Below are 18,592 nucleotides of genomic sequence, written 5' to 3'. Positions count from 1 at the left end.
GGGAATGGCCAACTTCGGTGGCTACACTCTCAAACTCTCTGACATTGTTTCGAAGAAGGAAGACCAGAACTTAGCGAAGACCAGAACATATGCGAGTGGTTTGCCAGCAACCCCCCCCCCCCCCCCCCCCCCCCCGCCGAACAATGCTCATATCTGTCCTCTACTCCCTTAAAGAACCCACTCACATGTATCTTGGTCAAGTGCGCCCTATGTACCACTTTAAACTGAATCAGACTTGACCTTGCACACAAGGAGGTAAACTTGACCCTATGCAGAACCTCGCTCCATACCCTCCTCCAAAGCCAAACCCAACTCTTCCTCCCATTTTCCATTTACTTCTTCCAGGGAAGCCTTCTCCATCACCATCATCTGCCCATATAAATCTGATATCCTCCCTTCCCCTATCTATAATAATAATCTTTATTATTGTCACAAGTAGACTTACATGAACACTGCAATGAAGTTACTGTGAAAACTCCCCAGTTGCCACACTCCAGCACCTGTTCAGACACTGAGGGAGAATTCAAAATGTCTAATTCACCGAACAAGCACGTCTTTCAGGACTTGTGGGAGGAAACTGCAGCACCCGGAGGAAATCCACTGTGTACTTGAACAGGCGCTGGAGTGTGGCGACTTGGGTCTTTTCACAGTAACTTCATTGCCCTGCTAATGTAAGCCAACTTGTGGCAATGAAGATTATTATGTTATTCTTACAATCACCGAGTACCCTGCCACCATAACCCCAGGGAACAATGACTCTCCCATCACAAATAAATCAATAAGGGAATAACACAATGGATCAACAAACAGCCCCCTACCCGAACCCACCTTTAATATTAAACATTTCAGGAAAGGAGAAAGCATACACCCAGATACCATTCCTCTGCCCCAAACATTTCCAACAATACAGTTAAAAGAAAAAACAAAAGAACCACAAATCCAAAAAAAGGCAAAGAAATAGCAAAATACATTAAAAAAAAAACAACATTCAGCCACTTTGTTCAATTCTCCCCCAGTACATGCTTCTTTACAAAGTCATTCTCGCCCTCTGGCGCATCAAAATAATAGTCCCGATCTCTGAACGTGACCTGAAGGCAAGCCGGGTACACCACTCCAAAATGCACCCTGCTCTTACAAAGAGCTGTCTTGGCCTTGTTAAACCCTGCATGCCTTTTTGCCAGTTCTGCCCCAACATCCTGATAAATTCTGACAGGATGGCCCTCCCAACTACGTTCTCGAGTGTCCTAAACAGAAAAGGCAGCAACACCTGTGTCTTAAAACTAGAGACAGCAACATCATCATAGATCATAGAATTTACAGTGCAGAAGGAGGCTATTCAACCCATCGAGTCTGCACCGGCCCTTGGAAAAAGCACCCTACCTAAGCCCAAACCCCTGCCCTATCCCTGTAACCCAGTTACTCCACCTAAACTTTTTGAACGGCAATTTATCATGGCCAACCCGCCTAACCTGCACATCTTTGGTTTGTGGGAAGAAACCGGAGCACCCGGAGGAAACCCATGCAGACACGGGGAGAAAGTGCAAACTCCGCAAGCCGGGATTCGAACCTGGGACCCTGGAGCTGTGAAGCAACTGTGCTAACCACTGTGCTACCGTCTCCCCCCCCCCCGTAAGGCATCTAAGCTTGTTCCTTTTCAAGTTCATCAGTACAGAAGACCGACCTTTCTAGTAACAAGACTACAAGTAACTAATTTTGTGATCTGCTGAAAATCCACCACTTCAAGGGTATCCTGCAATGATTCTGATATAAAACTTTGGTTATTGAGTTCACTTAGCTACATATAAAAAAAAAGGATAATAGCCCCTTGTTCAACAGGCCTACACCGAGATAAGCCAGTCATGGGACTTACAAACTATTCATTTGTTTGTAACTTGTAAAAGTGCCCCATCACCGTTAACTGTATTTTCCTCTTGTTTGTGCATGTGAGTGGTGTGTGAATTATGCAATATTAACATGACTGGGTGAATGAGTGTTCATAAATAATGTGCAAAAAGCATGCTACTGGTTATGCAAACTGACCATACACTCAGGAGTTCAGAAACCCTCACATCTCCCTTCTCAAAACACACACTTACTTTGAATAATAAGGGAAGAAAACAGGAATTTCAATTCTCCTTCATTCTTATCCATCACAATTGATTGAACAAATGCCCTGCATAGTTGGACAATGGGTGATTGATTTGAGGACCGCTAAACTGCTGTGAGTTTTGCATCAATGCCATCTGTAAATTTATAAACTAGCCGTTACAGCATTTCAGCCTTACTTGAATACTGATTTGTAAATGATACAAAATTGAGGTATTGAGTGAGTTATAAAGCATGTTGTGTTGGCACAACCAGGAGTTCCAACAAGCTACCACAATATGTTAAAATTCTGCATGTCATATGGTGACACAAGCATGATGCTCTCAGAAGACTTGACTAAAAATAATAGTTTTGATTTTTTTGCTTCTACTCTATTTGCATGGGGAGGGACATCCACTTGTCATAGATATGTATGTGCTCCGTTGGCCAATCTTAGGATCATTTAAATACTGGCAAGCTGTTCCCTGCCCTCAGTTGGGGAATTGTGTCAGGTGGGAGCAGAAGTTTTATTCCTGGAGCATATCTTGCAGGTGCCTGAAAAATGACTAAAATATTTGAAACACTGTTCTGTTCACTACCTTGCTCTGTACAATGCATTACTTTGTGTGATTGCATGGCCGTAGCAGCAAAGCAAAATTCTGGGTCCTTGATACGACCATTATAACAAAGAATGGGCCTTTTTTTCAAACCGATGTTGTCAAGACCCAAAGCGTAAGGAAAAACATTGGGTGATGTATTGCTGCAACCCTGAGCTCTTACTTTTAGCCTTCATACTTAAGGAGGAACTTCTCAATTGGTAATTAGTTTTGGCTTTGCCATTTGAGAGATTCCATTACATCCTTCAGTAAATATTTAGTTTGCGTGCTGATCTTAAGCGATGGAGGTCTGAAAATTCAGTACTGCCAGGTTACTATCCCATGAATTACTCTGCCCAAGGTTCAGACTTCCTCCAAGTTGCAGTGAGCATTCATTATAATATGAACATTTACTCGTAACAGCCTTTCAGCCAATGTCCAACATTTACTTCTCTTCGCTATTTGGGGGGCGTTAGAGCAATAGATATGGTTCCTTCACTCTTATTTCCAGTTAAAATAATATTTCTAAATTCATCTCTTTTGGCCAGAGGGATATTGATTTATCAGAAATTCCCTGCATAAAATTAAACCATAAATAACAAATATTGAGATTTATTTAGAACAGGAGTTTCCGGTCACCATCCTTTTCAATTTAGTTCCATCTTTCTTTTGCCTTGTGTATCACATCCATCTGCAGAGAAGGTAGGCCTACATCTTAGTAAACTCCTTGGAGGCATATGCAGTTGATATGGCGGATATTTAACATTAGCTTTTTTATTTCCTTCCTGCAGAAAACGTTTGCCTTGATTTCATTCACCAGATTAATATAAACAAGTTCGGCATTTTCATTATTCTGTTTGTGTAATAGTTTTAAATCTATTTACATACCTGTTTTCCCTGGTCTTGTGGAATCAATTGAGTAATATTCTGATTTGCTGAAAAACAATGTTAAATGTAGGACGAGTTATATTTTTCCCTTTTCTGTAAAGACACAAACTACTTGGTTTGTCTCTAGTTTTGGATTTGTGCTGCTTATTTAAACATTAACTTTAATTTTCAAAATTGTTTCTACTCACTGAAAGAGATGATCTGGAACATGTTCCAATCTCGCAACCCAGCTCGTTTATGAATGCTAAAATTCAGTTCAGCTGCCTGCAAGTCTTATTGCTTCTTTAGTGTCCTAAGGAAAGAAAATGAAATTGTTTTAGTCTGACACTTACAAATTTTTGTTTTAGGCTTCTGTCAGGCAGGAAAGGACTTGCGGCTTGTTTCTATGTCGAATGAGCAGATTGAGGTGCCATCAGAGTTCTTGCTAATCGGGGCCAAATCTCCAAACCTCCCTGAGCACCTTTTAGTCTGTGCTGTGGATAAACGATTTTTACCGGATGATAATGGCCGAAATGCTTTATTGGGTAAGATTATATTTCATTATATCAATCTATTTCGTATTGTTACTCGGAACGGGAAAGTATGAAGGCATTATGGTTGTGTGAAGCTACCTCCAAGGAAGAGCCCCAATTCATGGGCTGAACCTATTTTTGCCAATTTTAAAATAAGATTGTTTGGGTGCAGGTTTTAGCTTCCCTCTTGATAATTTGGTAACAGAAATTCAATGGGGCCCTGTAGATTGTCAGCCCTCTGTAAATTTAGCAGAAGAGCTAAAAAAGAAACTTTCAAGTACCCTCAGGGAATTAAATTCTATAATAAACTGCCATATTCAATTGAAGTGATTTTAAAAGTGTATTCAATAAAATGTACATTTGGTCAAATTGTTTTTTCATATCTGTTTATTTGGTTGAGCTGGTAACAAACTAGTATTTGAAGGGTTGAGTAACCTTTTAAAAAATGGTTGTAGATTGAAAGCAAATGGTTAAGAAGCCTTTTAAATTCAGTAAGCAATTATCTAAATTCAATAAGCAATTATCAATCAAACATTTTGTTATAAAAGTAAACATTTTCATTTATATAGCTCCTTTAGTGCAATGGATTGCTGAACAAAATATGACTCTAAACCACATAATGGCAGATGACCAACAGCAGAAATCTACAGAGGCAGATTTTTCAGTGACATAAAAATAGAAATAGAACTGAAATGGTTTCAGGATGGAATCTAAGAGCTTGACAGCTGAAGCCAAGGAGCCATTGATGGAGTGATTAAAATTGGGGATGCTCAGGACAACACGGTCACACAGTGGTTAGCACTGCTGCCTCACGCCGCCAATGTCCCAGGTTTAATCCCGGCTCTGTGTCACTGTCCGTGTGTAGTTTGCACATTCTCCCCGTGTCAGTGTGGATTTCGCCCCCGCAACCCAAAAGATGCGCAGGCTATATGGATTGGCCATGCTAAATTGCCCCTTAATTGGAAAAAATAAATTGGTACTCGAAATTTATTTTTAAAAATTGGGGATGCTCAAGGAGCCAGAATTAGAGGAGTACAGATATCTCCAGAGGAATGCAGGGCTGGAGGGAATTACAGAAATAGGGAGGGATGTGGCCATCGAAGAATTTGAAACCAAGGATGGAAACTTTAAAAGTGAGCTGTTGCTTAGTCAAGAGCCAAGGCAGCGAGTGGGTGACTGAGACTTTGGGCGCAATCTAACCAAATTTATTCTAAGTGTGGTAGCGAGCGGGAAATGCCGGGTGTTTCCCGACAGCCGACCTGGCGAGGCCATCACCGGTATCTAACGCTAATTGGTCTACTTAATGACGTCCCATGGGCTTTGCGCCACAAATGATTGTCCCACCGGCTGATAGACTGGGACCACGCCCAGCAGCTCCCCGCTAAAGAGGGGGAGCAGCCCTCAACCCATTCCCACAGAGCAAATCCCATACAGCACACACTCCTGCCACCACGCAAACCAACTCCAAGATGCTGATCTAGCCAGACTATTAGACGTAGTGAAGTCCAGATGGGATACCTTGTTCCCCCCAGGAAGTCGGAGGGTCAGCCACAGGGCAGCCAGTGCCCCCTTGGAGGAAGTGGCAAGTGGCAACGGCTGTCAGCTTGGGGAGTGTGACAAGGAGGACAGCCACCCAGTGCCACAAGAAGCTAAACACGCAGGTGACGTCACAGTCAGAGGGTGAGCCTCTGAAGCAGGTTTACCCGGAACTAATGCCGTCATGGTGCGGCCGTGAGATTCAGAGGGGAATGTCCCAAAGGCTGCGGGTGCAGGAGATAGTGCCGGCAATGTGTGGCACCAAGGCCAACATTGCAAGGGTGGTGATCGCAGTGGAGAGCCTGGAGCACAAAGTTAGCACCATGAGTGAAGGTGCCCAAGGAGAATCTCAGTCAGTGACGGCCATGGCTGAGCGCCTCAGCAGCATGTCCCGAGTCACTGGGGGACGTGTCCCTGACTCAGGTGGACATTATGGAGGTGTTGTGGAGCATGTCCCAGTTTCAGGTGAGCATTGCTGAATGCGTTGCAGAGCATGTCCCAGTTGCTGGTGGACATGTCCCTGTCTCAGGTGGACCTTCCCAATGTGCTGCGGACCATATCCTTGTCTCAGGTGAACATTGCTGAGGCACTACAGAGAATGTCCCAGTCCCGCAGATAGACATTGGCGAGGTGCTGCAAAGCATGGACCACTCTGAGTGGCATTGCTGAGGGCATCGACACCATGGCGCAAACATTGGGGCCTTGCTCGGGCTGGCAGAGCCCGATGACGCAGAGGCATATGGAGCTCAAGCCAGCTGCCTCCCTCCCCATTCCGAGGAGACCCACATGGCCCTATGGGCACCAACCGGAAGGAGGGACCCCACCCCCCACATGACAATCACGAACCTCGGAGTCTGCAACCAGAACATGGTGGCATGACGGGACATGTTTGCCCCAGAGGACGCCTGTTTGGGGCATCAACGGCCACGGGATGCGATAAGCAGCAGGTTTTCTCCACCTCTGATGTGCATCCTGAAGATACATCTAAACATAGTGATAGGGCATGGAGGACTAAGCAAGTACAGGATCGTTTGGCACTCCGATTTCAGTTATTAGGTCCCAACCCGCCACCATAGACATCATGACTCCCCATCGCCATGCCCCCTCCCCTCGCAAGTGAGCAATGCCCTCTCCCCAAGTGATCAATACCCAACTATGGGGTCACCCCCCCCCCCCCCCCCCCACTCACTTATCCCTCAGGCCCCACGTGGTACTGTCCCAGGCTCTCTGGCAGTGCCAACCTGGGGGCTCCAATGGCCTCCGAGCTCTCTCTTATGGTCATCACAGCTAGTTTCAATTTTTGGTGTTGAGGACCCGGATTCGAATGCCGGCTTGGGTCACTGTTGTGTGGAGTTTGCACATTCTCCCCACGTTGTGGGCCTTGGGCTAGGCGGGAGAACTTCAGGTCAGGGGTCGCGAGGCTAGTCTTCTCTCTGCTTTCTGAATCACCTTTGAAGTATTTCACTTGAGGGAACTTTCAATGCCCAGGCAGGTTGCAATGGCTTCTCTGCTTGCTACCTGCTTTAAAGGCTCCATTAACAATTACAAATGGCAGGTCTTTCAGCAGTTACTTCAATTAAAGAAGCTTTTCAGTTGTTAACACAGCACCTCATGTTCCATAAACTCTGAAGTGCTTCCTAGAATGTGCACCTGTTAATGTCTAAGCTCTTCATTTTTAGAAGGGAATTTTTTTCTATTTGAAGGAACTGAATGCCTTTATTGGAAGCTACTTTTTATCATTCCAGCAGGTGGGTCCACTCAGAAATATAAGTGCAAGGGTTCCTCAATGAGGAGCATCTCACATCCACTGTTATTCTCCACATTAGCACCAGAGAGTTGAACACAATCTTCCACATGTTGCTGTCAGTGGTCTGGGGGACCAGGGTTCCAGATCTGGGTGGGAGGGAGTTTAAAGACTGAAAATTGCCAAGTCAAGGGCTGTCACTCAGCAGGGTGCAGTGCTCTAACTGTGAGATGTGGTAGCATTCCGGTCGACTACGTCTGCAGGAAGTGTAACCAATGGCAGCCCCTCATAGACGGCGTGGTTCGTTTGGAGGAGCAGTTGGATGCACTTAGGAGCATGCAGATGGTGGAAAGCATCATAGATAGGAGTTATAGAGACGTGGTCACATCCAAGGTGCAGGCATATAGATGGATGACCGAAAGAAAGGGCAGGTAGTCAGTGCAGGAATCCCCTGTGGCTGCCCCCCTCTCTAATAGGTATGCTGCTTTGGATGCTGTTGGGGAGGATAGCCTATCAGGGGAAAACAACAGCAGCCAGAACAGTGGCACCACAACTGGTTCTGTTGTTCAGAAGGGGAGCGCAAAGTGCAGGCAAGCGATAGTTATAATGGACTCTATAGTAAGAGGCACAGATAGGTGTTTCTGTGGATGTGAAAGAAACTCCAGGATGGTGTGTTGCCTCCCTGGTGCCAGGGTCCAGGATGTCTCTGAACAAACACAGGAAATTCTGAAGGGGGAGGGTGAACAGCCAGAGGTCGTAGTACACATAGGTACTAATGACATAGGCAGGGAGAGTGATGAATTCCTGCAGAAGGAGTTCAGGCAGTTAGGCAGTAAGCTAAAAAGCAGGACTTCTAGGGTTATAATCTCAGGATTAATCCCTGTGCCACGTGCCAGTGAGGCTGGAAATACGAGGATAGTGCAGCTAAACCAGTGGTGTAGGAGGGATTGTTTCAGATTTCTGGACCATTGGGATCTCTTCCGGGGCAGGTGTGACCTGTAAAAGAAGGACAGGTCGCATCTAAACTCGAGGGGCACCAATATTCTGGCTGGGATGTTTGCTAGAGTCACTCGGGAGGATTTAAACTGGTATGGCAGTGGGGTGGGCACCAGAGTGTTAGCTTAGAAAGTGTAATAACTGAAGGGGAAATAGAGAACAAAAATAAGAGAACAACATCATCCTCAGGCAGAGCAAAAAAGGTGACGTGTGAGAAGGGATGCGGTCAATGCAGGACTGAGGGTGTGTACCTTGAATGCGCACAGTACACAGAACAACGTAAATGAGCTTGTTGCGTACATTGAAATTGGCCCTTACCATGTTGTGGGCATCACAGAGACGTGGCTGCAATGGGACCAGGGCTGGGATCTAAATATACAAGGATATGTGTCCTATTGAAAAGACAGGCAGACGGGCAAAGGGAGCGGGGTTGCATTGTTAGTAAGCAATAAAGTTAAATCGATAGCAAGGAGTGATATAGGATCAGATGGCATAGAATCTCTGTGGGTAGAGTTGAGGAATCGCAAAGGTCAAAAGACTCTGATAGGAGTTATGTACTCAGGATGTGGGGCAGAAAATAAATCAGGAGATACAGAAAGCATGTAAAACAGGCAATATCATAATAATCATGGGTGCTTCAATGTGCAGGTGGACTGGGAAAATCAGCTTGGTAGTGGATCCCAGGAAAAGGACTTTGTGGAATGTCTAAGAGATGGTTTTTTGGAGATGCTTGTGACAGAGCCTACTAGGAAACAGGCAATTCTGGATTTGGTGATGTGTAGTGAGGCAGACTTGATTAGGAAACATAAGGTGAAGGAACCCTCAGGGAGCAGTGACCACAATATGATAGAATTTACCCTGCAGTTTGAGAGGGAGAAGCTGCAATCAGATGTAACGGTATTACAATTAAATAAGGGTAACCACAAAGACATGAGGGAGGAGCTGGCCAGAGTTGATTGGAAAAGGAGACTAGCAGGCAAGATAGTGGAACAGCAATGGCAGGAGTTTTGGGGGATTATTCGGAAGGCACAACAGAAATTCATAATTCATCCTAAGAAGTGGGAAACATGCTAACGGGAGGACATCGCATCCATGGTTGATGAGGGAAGTCAACGTAAGCATAAGAATAACAGCATAAAAGCAAAAGAAGAACCAGTGGGATACCAGAGCTCCAGGAGAATCAAGGGGCAGAGGTGATTACAGTGGCCATCACTCAGGAAAATGTTCTGGGGAAACGGAAAGGTCTGAAGGTGGATAAATCGCCTGGACTGGATGGACTACACCCCAGGATTCTAAAAAAGATTGCTGAGGAGATTGTGGAGGCATTGGTAGTGACCTTTCAGGAATCACTGGATGCAGGGAGGGTCCCAGAGGACTGGAAAGTGGCTAATGTAACACCACTGTTTAAGAAGGGAGGGAGGCAGAAGACGAAAAATTATAGGCCAGTTAGCCTGATTTCGGTCATTGATAAGATTTTAGAGTCTATTATTAAAGATGAGAGCGCGGAATACTTGGAAGTGCATGGTAAAATAGGACTGAGTCAGCACGGCTTTGTCAAAGGGAGGTCATGTCTGACAAATCTGTTGGAGATTTGAAGAGGTAACAAGGAAGTTAGACAAAGGAGAACCGGTGAATGTGATTTGTTTAGATTTCCAGAAGGCCTATCTAAGGTGCCACTTAGGAGACTGTTGAATAAGTTAAGAGCCCATGGGTAAGATCCTGGCATGGATAGAGGATTTGATGACTGACAGAAGGCAGAGAGTGGGGATAAAGGAATCTTTTTCAGGATGGCAGCCATCTCAGTCTCCTCCTGTGGTCCCCAGTATCACAGATGTCAGCCTTCAGCTAATATGATTCACCCACGTGATATCAAGAAATGGCCGAAGGCACTGGATGCTGGAAAAGCTATGGGCCCTGACAATGTTCTGGCAATAGCACTGAAGATTTATGCTCCAGAACTTGCCATATCCTTAACCAAGCTGTTCCAGTACGGCTACAATACTGGCATCTACCCAGCAATGTAGAAAATTGCCCACATGAGTCCTGTACACAAGAATCAAGACAAATCCAACCCAGTCAATTACTGCGCTATCAGTCTACTCTCCATCATCAGCATGGAAGGAATCATCAACAGTGCTGTTAAGCGCCACTTACTCAGCAATAACCTGCTCACGGACACTCAGTTTGGGTTTCGCCAGGGTCACTCAGCTCCTGACCTCATTCCAACTTTGGTTCAAACATGGACAAAAGAGCTGAATGCCAGGGGTGAGGTGAGAGTGACTGCCCTTGACATCATGGCATCAAGGAGCCCTAGCTAAACTGGAGTCAATGGGAATCCAGGGGAAACTTTCCTGTGGTTGGAGATATATCTGGCAAAAAGGAAGATGGTTGTGGTGGTTGGAGGTCAATCATCTCAGCTCTAGGACATCATTGCAGGAGTTCCTCAGGGTAGTGTCCTAGGCCCAACTATCTTCAACTGCTTAATCAATAACCTTCCTTCCATCAAAATGTCAGAAGTGGGAATATTTGCGGATGATTGCACAATGTTCAGCACTATTCGCGACTCCTCAGATAATTATCCAAATGCAGGAAGACCTGGAAAATATCCAGGCTTGGGCTTACAAGTGGCAAGTTATAGTCATGCCACATAAGTGGCAGGCAATGACCATCTCCTACAGGAGCGGATCTAACCATTACCCCATGACATTCAGTGGCATTACCATTGCTGAATCCCCCATAATCTACATCATGGCGGTTACCATTGATTAGAAACTGAACATATAACTAGCCATATAAAGACTATGGCTACAAGGGCAGATCGAATGCTAGGAATCCTACGGCGAGTAACTCACCTCCTGACCCCCCCAAAGCCTGCCCACCATCTACATGGTACAAATCAGGAGTGTAATGAAATACTCTCCACTTGCCTGGATGAGTGCAGCTCCAAAAACACTCAAGAAGCTTGACCTGGAGCCTGCACCAGAACAACAGGGGGCTACTTGTCAAGCTCAAAACCCAACTGCCCATCAGGTCGATGAGGGGGCCAGAAGACAGCAGAGAAGAAGACCTCGGGTGTATCGGATTCTCATGTCCTACAATAAGCTGTTGGGGACCATGTGCCGCTGAAGACTCCGCCTGACTGGTTGGCTCATGAAGAACAAAGGATACCCGCCGAGGTCATGGCTGATGTCGTCAGTGCAGAAGCCCGAGACCAAAGCAGAGTCCCGTTATAATGAGGAGAAGATCTAGAGGAGAAGTAACGTGCGTCTGTCTCTGAGGAGGAGCCAAACCTAGTGGGAGTGGACGGCGAGCCCGAGGAGGACCCAGAGGGAGTGGACGGCGAGCCCCAGGAGGACCCAGAGGGAGTGGACGGCGAGCATGAGGAGGACCCAGACGGAGTGGACAGCGAGCCCGAGGAGGACCCAGAGGGAGTGGACGGCCAGCCCGAGGAGGACCCAGAGAGAGTGGACGGCGAGCCCGAGGAGGACCCAGAGAGAGTGGACGGCGAGCCCGAGGAGGACCCAGAGGGAGTGGACGGCGAGCCCGAGGAGGACCCAGAGGGAGTGGACGGCGAGCTCGAGGAGGACCCAGAGGGAGTGGACGGCGAGCCCGAGGAGGACCCAGAGCGAGTGGACGGCGAGCCCGAGGAGGACCCAGAGGGAGTGGACGGCGAGCCCGAGGAGGACCCAGAGGGAGTGGACGGCGAGCCCGAGGAGGACCCAGAGGGAGTGGATGGCGAGCCCGAGGAGGACCCAGAGGGAGTGGATGGAGAGCCCGAGGAGGACCCAGAGGGAGTGGACGGCGAGCCCGAGGAGGACCCAGAGGGAGTGGACGGCCAGCCCGAGGAGGACCCAGAGAGAGTGGACGGCGAGCCCGAGGAGGACCCAGAGAGAGTGGACGGCGAGCCCGAGGAGGACCCAGAGGGAGTGGACGGCGAGCCCGAGGAGGACCCAGAGGGAGTGGACGGCGAGCCCGAGGAGGACCCAGAGGGAGTGGACGGCGAGCATGAGGAGGACCCAGAGGGAGTGGACGGCGAGCCCGAGGAGGACCCAGAGGGAGTGGACGGCGAGCCCGAGGAGGACCCAGAGGGAGTGGACGGCGAGCCCGAGGAGGACCCAGAGGGAGTGGATGGCGAGCCCGAGGAGGAGCCAGAGAGAGTGGACGGCGAGCGCGAGGAGGACCCAGAGGGAGTGGACGGCGAGCCCGAGGAGGACCCAGAGGGAGTGGACGGCGAGCCCGAGGAGGACCCAGAGGGAGTGGACGGCGAGCATGAGGAGGACCCAGAGGGAGTGGACAGCGAGCCCGAGGAGGACCCAGAGGGAGTGGATGATGAGTCCGAGGAGGACCCAGAGGGAGTGGATGGCCAGCCCGAGGAGGACCCAGAGAGAGTGGATGGTGAGTCCGAGGAGGACCCAGAGGGAGTGGACGGCGAGCCCGAGGAGGACCCAGAGAGAGTGGATGGTGAGTCCGAGGAGGACCCAGAGGGAGTGGATGGCGAGCCCGAGGAGGACCCAGAGGGAGTGGACGGCGAGCCCGAGGAGGACCCAGAGGGAGTGGACGGCGAGCATGAGGAGGACCCAGAGGGAGTGGACGGCGAGCCCGAGGAGGACCCAGAGGGAGTGGACGGCGAGCCCGAGGAGGACCCAGAGGGAGTGGACAGCGAGCCCGAGGAGGACCCAGAGGGAGTGGACGGCGAGCCCGAGGAGGACCCAGAGGGAGTGGACGGCCAGCCTGAGGAGGACCCAGAGGGAGTGGACGGCCAGCCCGAGGAGGACCCAGAGGGAGTGGACGGCGAGCATGAGGAGGACCCAGAGGGAGTGGACGGCAAGCCTGAGGAGGACCCAGAGGATAGAGAACAGGTGACAGCAACGGTCTAACATGTCAGGAGGGCCAGGGAGGCCCTCACAGCCTTGAAATTCACAGATTATACTTGGTGTCTGGCAGCTCAACAACCCCCCCGCCACCTCCCAAAAATCCTCTACCTCACCGGAACCCTTTTCCCCCACCCAGAACACTTTCCCCCCCATTCTAGAACCCTTTCCCATCCTCTGTCCCCCTTCCCAGGACAATTTTTCCTTCACCTTTCCCCTGCCAGAGCCCTTTTCAATCCCCCCTGTACCCCACTCCCAAGAATTGTGCTCACCCTCCCCAGTTCTTGGGTTTCCTTGACATCACATCAATAGGCCTGGGTTGGCTGTGTCAGTGAGTCACATGTCAAGGCAAGATAGTAATGATGACTGGATGTGAGGGAATCAGTGATGCTCCTCTGGTTCTGCTGAAGTCCGACTCCTGTCTGTCTTTTGACTTCACACAGCCTCCTCCTGTCTGAGTGAGGGTCAGGGCACATTCTTTTGGCCTCGTGTTAAATGAGTGATGAGGCTGTCATTCCAGGGTGTCTGGACTGTGGGTCTCAAGGGCTCTCACTGTTGGGATTGCTTCAAGGGCCTGTAGAAGGATCCAAGTACAGATGGGGAGAAATGCTGCCTGTGGAAAAGGAGCAAAGGCAGAAGAGTTGTGGCTTTGAGGTGTGATATTCTTTTAAGTGATTATTTGCAATTATAATTACAATGAACAACTCCCTAACTTTGGTGTTTGCCTTCCCCCCGTGCCAACTCCTGTGCTCTAAAAACAATCTTGTGTGGCCTTGCGCTGTGTCTATATGTCTCTCAGGATGCATATCATAAGTGGAGGTGGCCTGCTGGCCTTAGCGCCCTGCAGACTGAGATGCCTTTGGAAGGCCTGGACCTGGAGGAACTGGCTGATTGGGGTCGCCATGCCACCCTGTTCTGCCCGCTGCCCCTGAGATGCACTGGTGTCAGGAAGGTGGATTCAGAAGAGCTGGTGACTGCCAGTCTCTTGGGCGGAAGGCCCCAGGATGGGCACCAGTGCTTCTTCCTCCTCAGAGGGCTTGTGTGTCCCTGGGCTACTCCGTGGGACGTTGGGACAGCTGGAATGAGCACCAGAAGCCATTGTCTGCACGATGGTATGAGAGCCCATAACAATGTGTGTCTACATCTGGACCAAGCTCAGGAGCCCCTCACTAATGGTCCTCTGTGACTGGACCATGCTTTCAAAGCCCTCAGCTATGGTCCTCTGTGACTGGACCATGCTTTCGAGGCTCTCGGCCATGGTCCTCAGAGCCTGAGTCATGCCTTGGGCTCTGCCATATGGCTCGGAGATCTCACCCCAGGCTTTTCATCGCGGTCAGCAGTGTTGGCCTGGTTGTCATGCAATACCAGTGCCATCTCCTGCGTCTGAAGACTTTGAGACTCCTTCAATTGATCTTGCAGTTGCTGGAACCTTGCTGATGCCACATCCTGGATTTCCCGGCTCTGCCGTTGCATCTCCAGCAGCTCAGGGGGACTGTTTACAGAGGCTTGGCATCTGGCTGAGGGCCAGCTGTGTCCTAGGACCTAGCAAACCTCCAACTGCTGTCTCCCTTGTAAGTTCCTGCCTCCACCTGATGTGCATTAGCAACTATGTGGTGCTCACCAGATAGTTCCCCAGAAGCTTGCTGCTCAAATGGCCCACCAAGGTGTGGTTCCCTGCGCTGGTGAATGGTGCAGGTGATGCCTGATCGGTGCTTTCTTCTGAGATTTTCACCAAGGTGCTGCCAGTGGTCGCGGGGGGGGGGGGCTGACTCCAGACGGACCGGCCTCATTTGGTGTTGATCCTGCAAGACAAGAAACACGGTCAGTGAAAGGAAGGAACAAGGATCTGGGCAGCATAGAACTCACTTGAAACAGGTCATATGGACAAAGGTTTAGTGGATTCTCACTTCTGTGGTGCACGCCAACCTCACTGTCAGTCATCACTCTCTCCTGTGCCTCCCCTGCTACCTCCATCGCTCTCCCTTCATCGGGTGTCAGAAGACGCACCTCTGAGATTCCCTCTCTTTTCTTCTTCTCCGTTTTTATTATGGCCTACCTTGTCCTGTGGGGACACATAGAAGAGATTGTAAACCAGATGTCTGGTGGGTGGGGGTTACAGCAGGTGATATATGTGGGCACCGGGCCTCAACAGGAAGAGGTAGCGATGAGTGCCAGGGGGATTAGAGGAAGATTATGGGGGGTGGTTTTCTAGGAAGGCGCAGAGTTGTCAGGGAGTGGATACATGTTGACTTTCCAGGGACTGATGCCAGGAGGAGACAGATGGTCATTCACTCTTGCAGCTTGAAAGAGGTCATTCATTTCCTTCCGGAATTGGATGCTGGCCCTCCATGTCAGGCTGCTGAAACTGACTGCTGTAGCCTTCGCATCCCAGGCTTGATTAGCGTGGCTGCTCCTGGACCTGCTACTCACTCGGGGGTACAGGGTGGCCCACCTCTCCTCCACTGCTTAAAGAGGCTTGTTCAGGTCTGACTCCAGGAAGCGTGGAGCAACTCTCCACACTGCCATTCTCCTGGCTTGACAGAGTGAGAGCAGAGAGACCGTTTAAATCCAGCTCCCCCTTATTAACAGTGCACAGCTGAGCCTCAGATTGGGTGAATTAGACGCCTGGGAACTCCAAATCGGCGTGATTCACATAGAGGTTCACATAGTGCAGGAAAATCCGGTGCACCAATTTCGCTCCCGGCATGAGACACTCATTTTGGGGGGAAATCCCGCCCTGCACGTTTTCCAGGATAACTCTTGGTGCTAAACGGATAGGGGTGGGAACAGGTTGCTGATTTGAACAATCAACCATGTTCATGGTGAATGGCACAGCAGGCCCGAAGGACCGAATGTCTTTCTCGTGCTCTTGTTTCTATGTTTCTACACCATTTTTCCAATGGTTTTTGAAAAATGCTTCTTGACCTATTGGATAACTTTGTTTTGCATCTGTGGTAACTAGGTCAAATGAGGTACTCGGCTACAAGACAAAGATATATGATATAACGAGATTTTCTAGATAACCAGCCAGGTTGTAACAAGACAAGCTGGATATCAAATAAAGAGGAATTATATAAGTATGCCTAAAATAGATCATCTCCTGTTTTCCCCCTTTAGAAAGCTGGACAGCTTCACTGATGCCAGCCGGCTTCTGCTACTTCTTGCAAGTGCACACCTTTAATACAGGATGCGAGGCAATAAGTACCAGCAACTATTCTATTCGTGAAGGGAATCACAACCTAATTCTCTCCTTACCTGGGAAGGAATAATCTGCTCTTTCTGGTGCTGAGCTTGGAGGTGGAAAGGTCATTTAGTTAGACAGGATGGTGGTGTACTAAAACTCTGCTGTCTTCCCGTCTCCAGTTCTGGGCAGGAAGGCATGTGGTTGACCTTCCCACCCCACCATCAATCGAGGCCCTTAAGTGTCAAATTAGTGACCACTTAAGGGGACCATCCTGCCGCTGCTAGTGTCAATCCTGTCATCATGAGGCAAGTACAACAGGTAAAACTGTACGACCAGCTTGTCACCTCCTGCGGGGCAGGGGGTGGGGTTGGGGAAGAGGCTGACAGCCGCCCTCCTGTCCTTTCTGCCATAACCTCTCTTCATGTGGACACCCCCCGCCCCAAGCTTCCCACTATATTCCTTGCCTGTGGCCTGGCTCACTCCACAATCCTGGGACTCCAGTGCCTGTCCTTCTGGCAGAAGCCACTGCCTTCCCAGTGGCGCTGTTGAACACAAGAACTGACGGCCTCAGATTAGCTGGCAGCACTCGGGAGTGGGACTTCCACCCCAGGGTGTTGATTACACTGCTGGCATCACCATTTCCTGATTGGTTTGTGCTTCAGTGAGCCTTTCCGAGAACAGACAGCTCAGGTCTCTCATCAGCTTTCCATCTGGCAGGCGAGACCTCCAGTGTCTCAACAAGATTCTACCTTTGATGTATATTCTTTCCAAAGTCTCATAAGGGATTGGCTAAACACTTTGCGGATTCATTTGACAGTCGGCGCATGATAATATTTATGCAGAGATAACAAGCTTGAAGTAATCAGCAGAGAAGAGCTGTGTATGGTGTGTTCTGCTCACAGCCAAAGTGAAATTGAGACTGGATCACATGATACACCCCTTCTCATGATGGCATGCTGCTATCCTTCAAAGGGTATTACAACCAGGTCAATTCCCTTCCATCAGATTGGGACTAGTCACAAGCATTAGCTCTTTTTCTCTCTCTACAGATGCTGCCAGACAGGCTGAATATTTCCAGCCTTTTTTGTTTTAATTTTATCTGCAATATTTTGCTTTTGTGGGACTGATTAACAATGCCTTTAAAAGGTCAGGTTGTCTGTTAAGCTTCGGCCTGTCTGCGCAATGGTACTGATTTAAGGCAGCTTTTATTTTATTCCATGACTGGTGGCAGTGTGGCCTGAGGCTTGCTGCACTGTCAGCTCTGGAATACCCTCCCTCCATCTCTCTGCCTCACTTTCTTCCACTGAGACATTGCTCACATCCGCGCCTGGCCAAACTTTCAAACACTTGGACGGTAGCTCAGTAACATGTTTTGTTTCACCATGATCCTGTGTAGCATTTTGGGACTTTTTATCCCAATATAAATTGTTGTAGTAGTGTTATGTGTAGTAATATGTGAATGAATTTGACCAGGGAGTATAATCTCCAGGTTTACTGGAAGTTAGGGAGTACTATTTTTTAAAAAAGGATTGCATAAATTTGCAGAATGGGCAGATAAGTGTGGAGTCATGTATCTCAGGAGGAAAATCAAAGAAATGGTGATTTATACAGTGACAAGACAATTAGGCATGGTTAGACAGAGTGAACTGGCAGTTCAGATATATTTCTGCCATACAAGTGGCCATAGCCTTTTTGTTTGGCTGTATTTATTTGTGCCACATCACTCGGGGGAAGTACTTCCTGCAAAAACTGGCAGGATTAAAACAAACAAGTTGACTTAACTCAGACTAAACTGAAAATAAAGTTCAAGTCAACCTTTCTTACTTCTGTGCAGTCTTCAATCAATTGAAAATTCCTGTATTTACTCTACCTATGATTTTATCACCTTTCCCTCTTAAAGAATGTTTCTGACGATTCAGTTAATGATGAAGGCAGAAAATAATAATCTTTTTAATAATAATCTTTATTGTCACAAGTAGGCTTACATTAACACTGCAATGAAGTTACTATGAAAACCCCCCAGTTGGCACATTCTGGCGCCTGTTCGGGTACACAGAGGGAGAAGTCAGAATGTCCAAATTACGAAAAAGCACGGGCGCGATTCTCCGCTGCCCACGAAGGGTCGGAGAATAGCGGGAGGGCCTTCCCGACATTTTTCCCGACCTCCCGCTATTCTCCCC

The 18,592-nt window shown here is 48.6% G+C and overlaps 1 protein-coding gene across 1 annotated transcript in view; it reads left to right on the top strand.

Moving 5' to 3' along the window:
* Positions 1 to 18,592, top strand: part of greb1 (growth regulating estrogen receptor binding 1) — a 252,071-nt gene that overhangs the window by 22,283 nt on the left and 211,196 nt on the right. The window contains exon 3 of the mRNA XM_038800249.1: positions 3,917 to 4,093. Coding sequence (XP_038656177.1) covers positions 3,917 to 4,093 — 177 coding nt within the window. The remainder of the gene's footprint in view (positions 1 to 3,916; positions 4,094 to 18,592) is intronic.

The sequence above is a fragment of the Scyliorhinus canicula genome, chromosome 6 (genome assembly GCF_902713615.1).
Source record: "Scyliorhinus canicula chromosome 6, sScyCan1.1, whole genome shotgun sequence".
Lineage (NCBI taxonomy): Eukaryota > Metazoa > Chordata > Chondrichthyes > Carcharhiniformes > Scyliorhinidae > Scyliorhinus > Scyliorhinus canicula.
The sequence above is the reverse complement of the archived record's forward strand: the minus strand, read 5'-3'. Positions and strand labels throughout refer to the sequence as shown.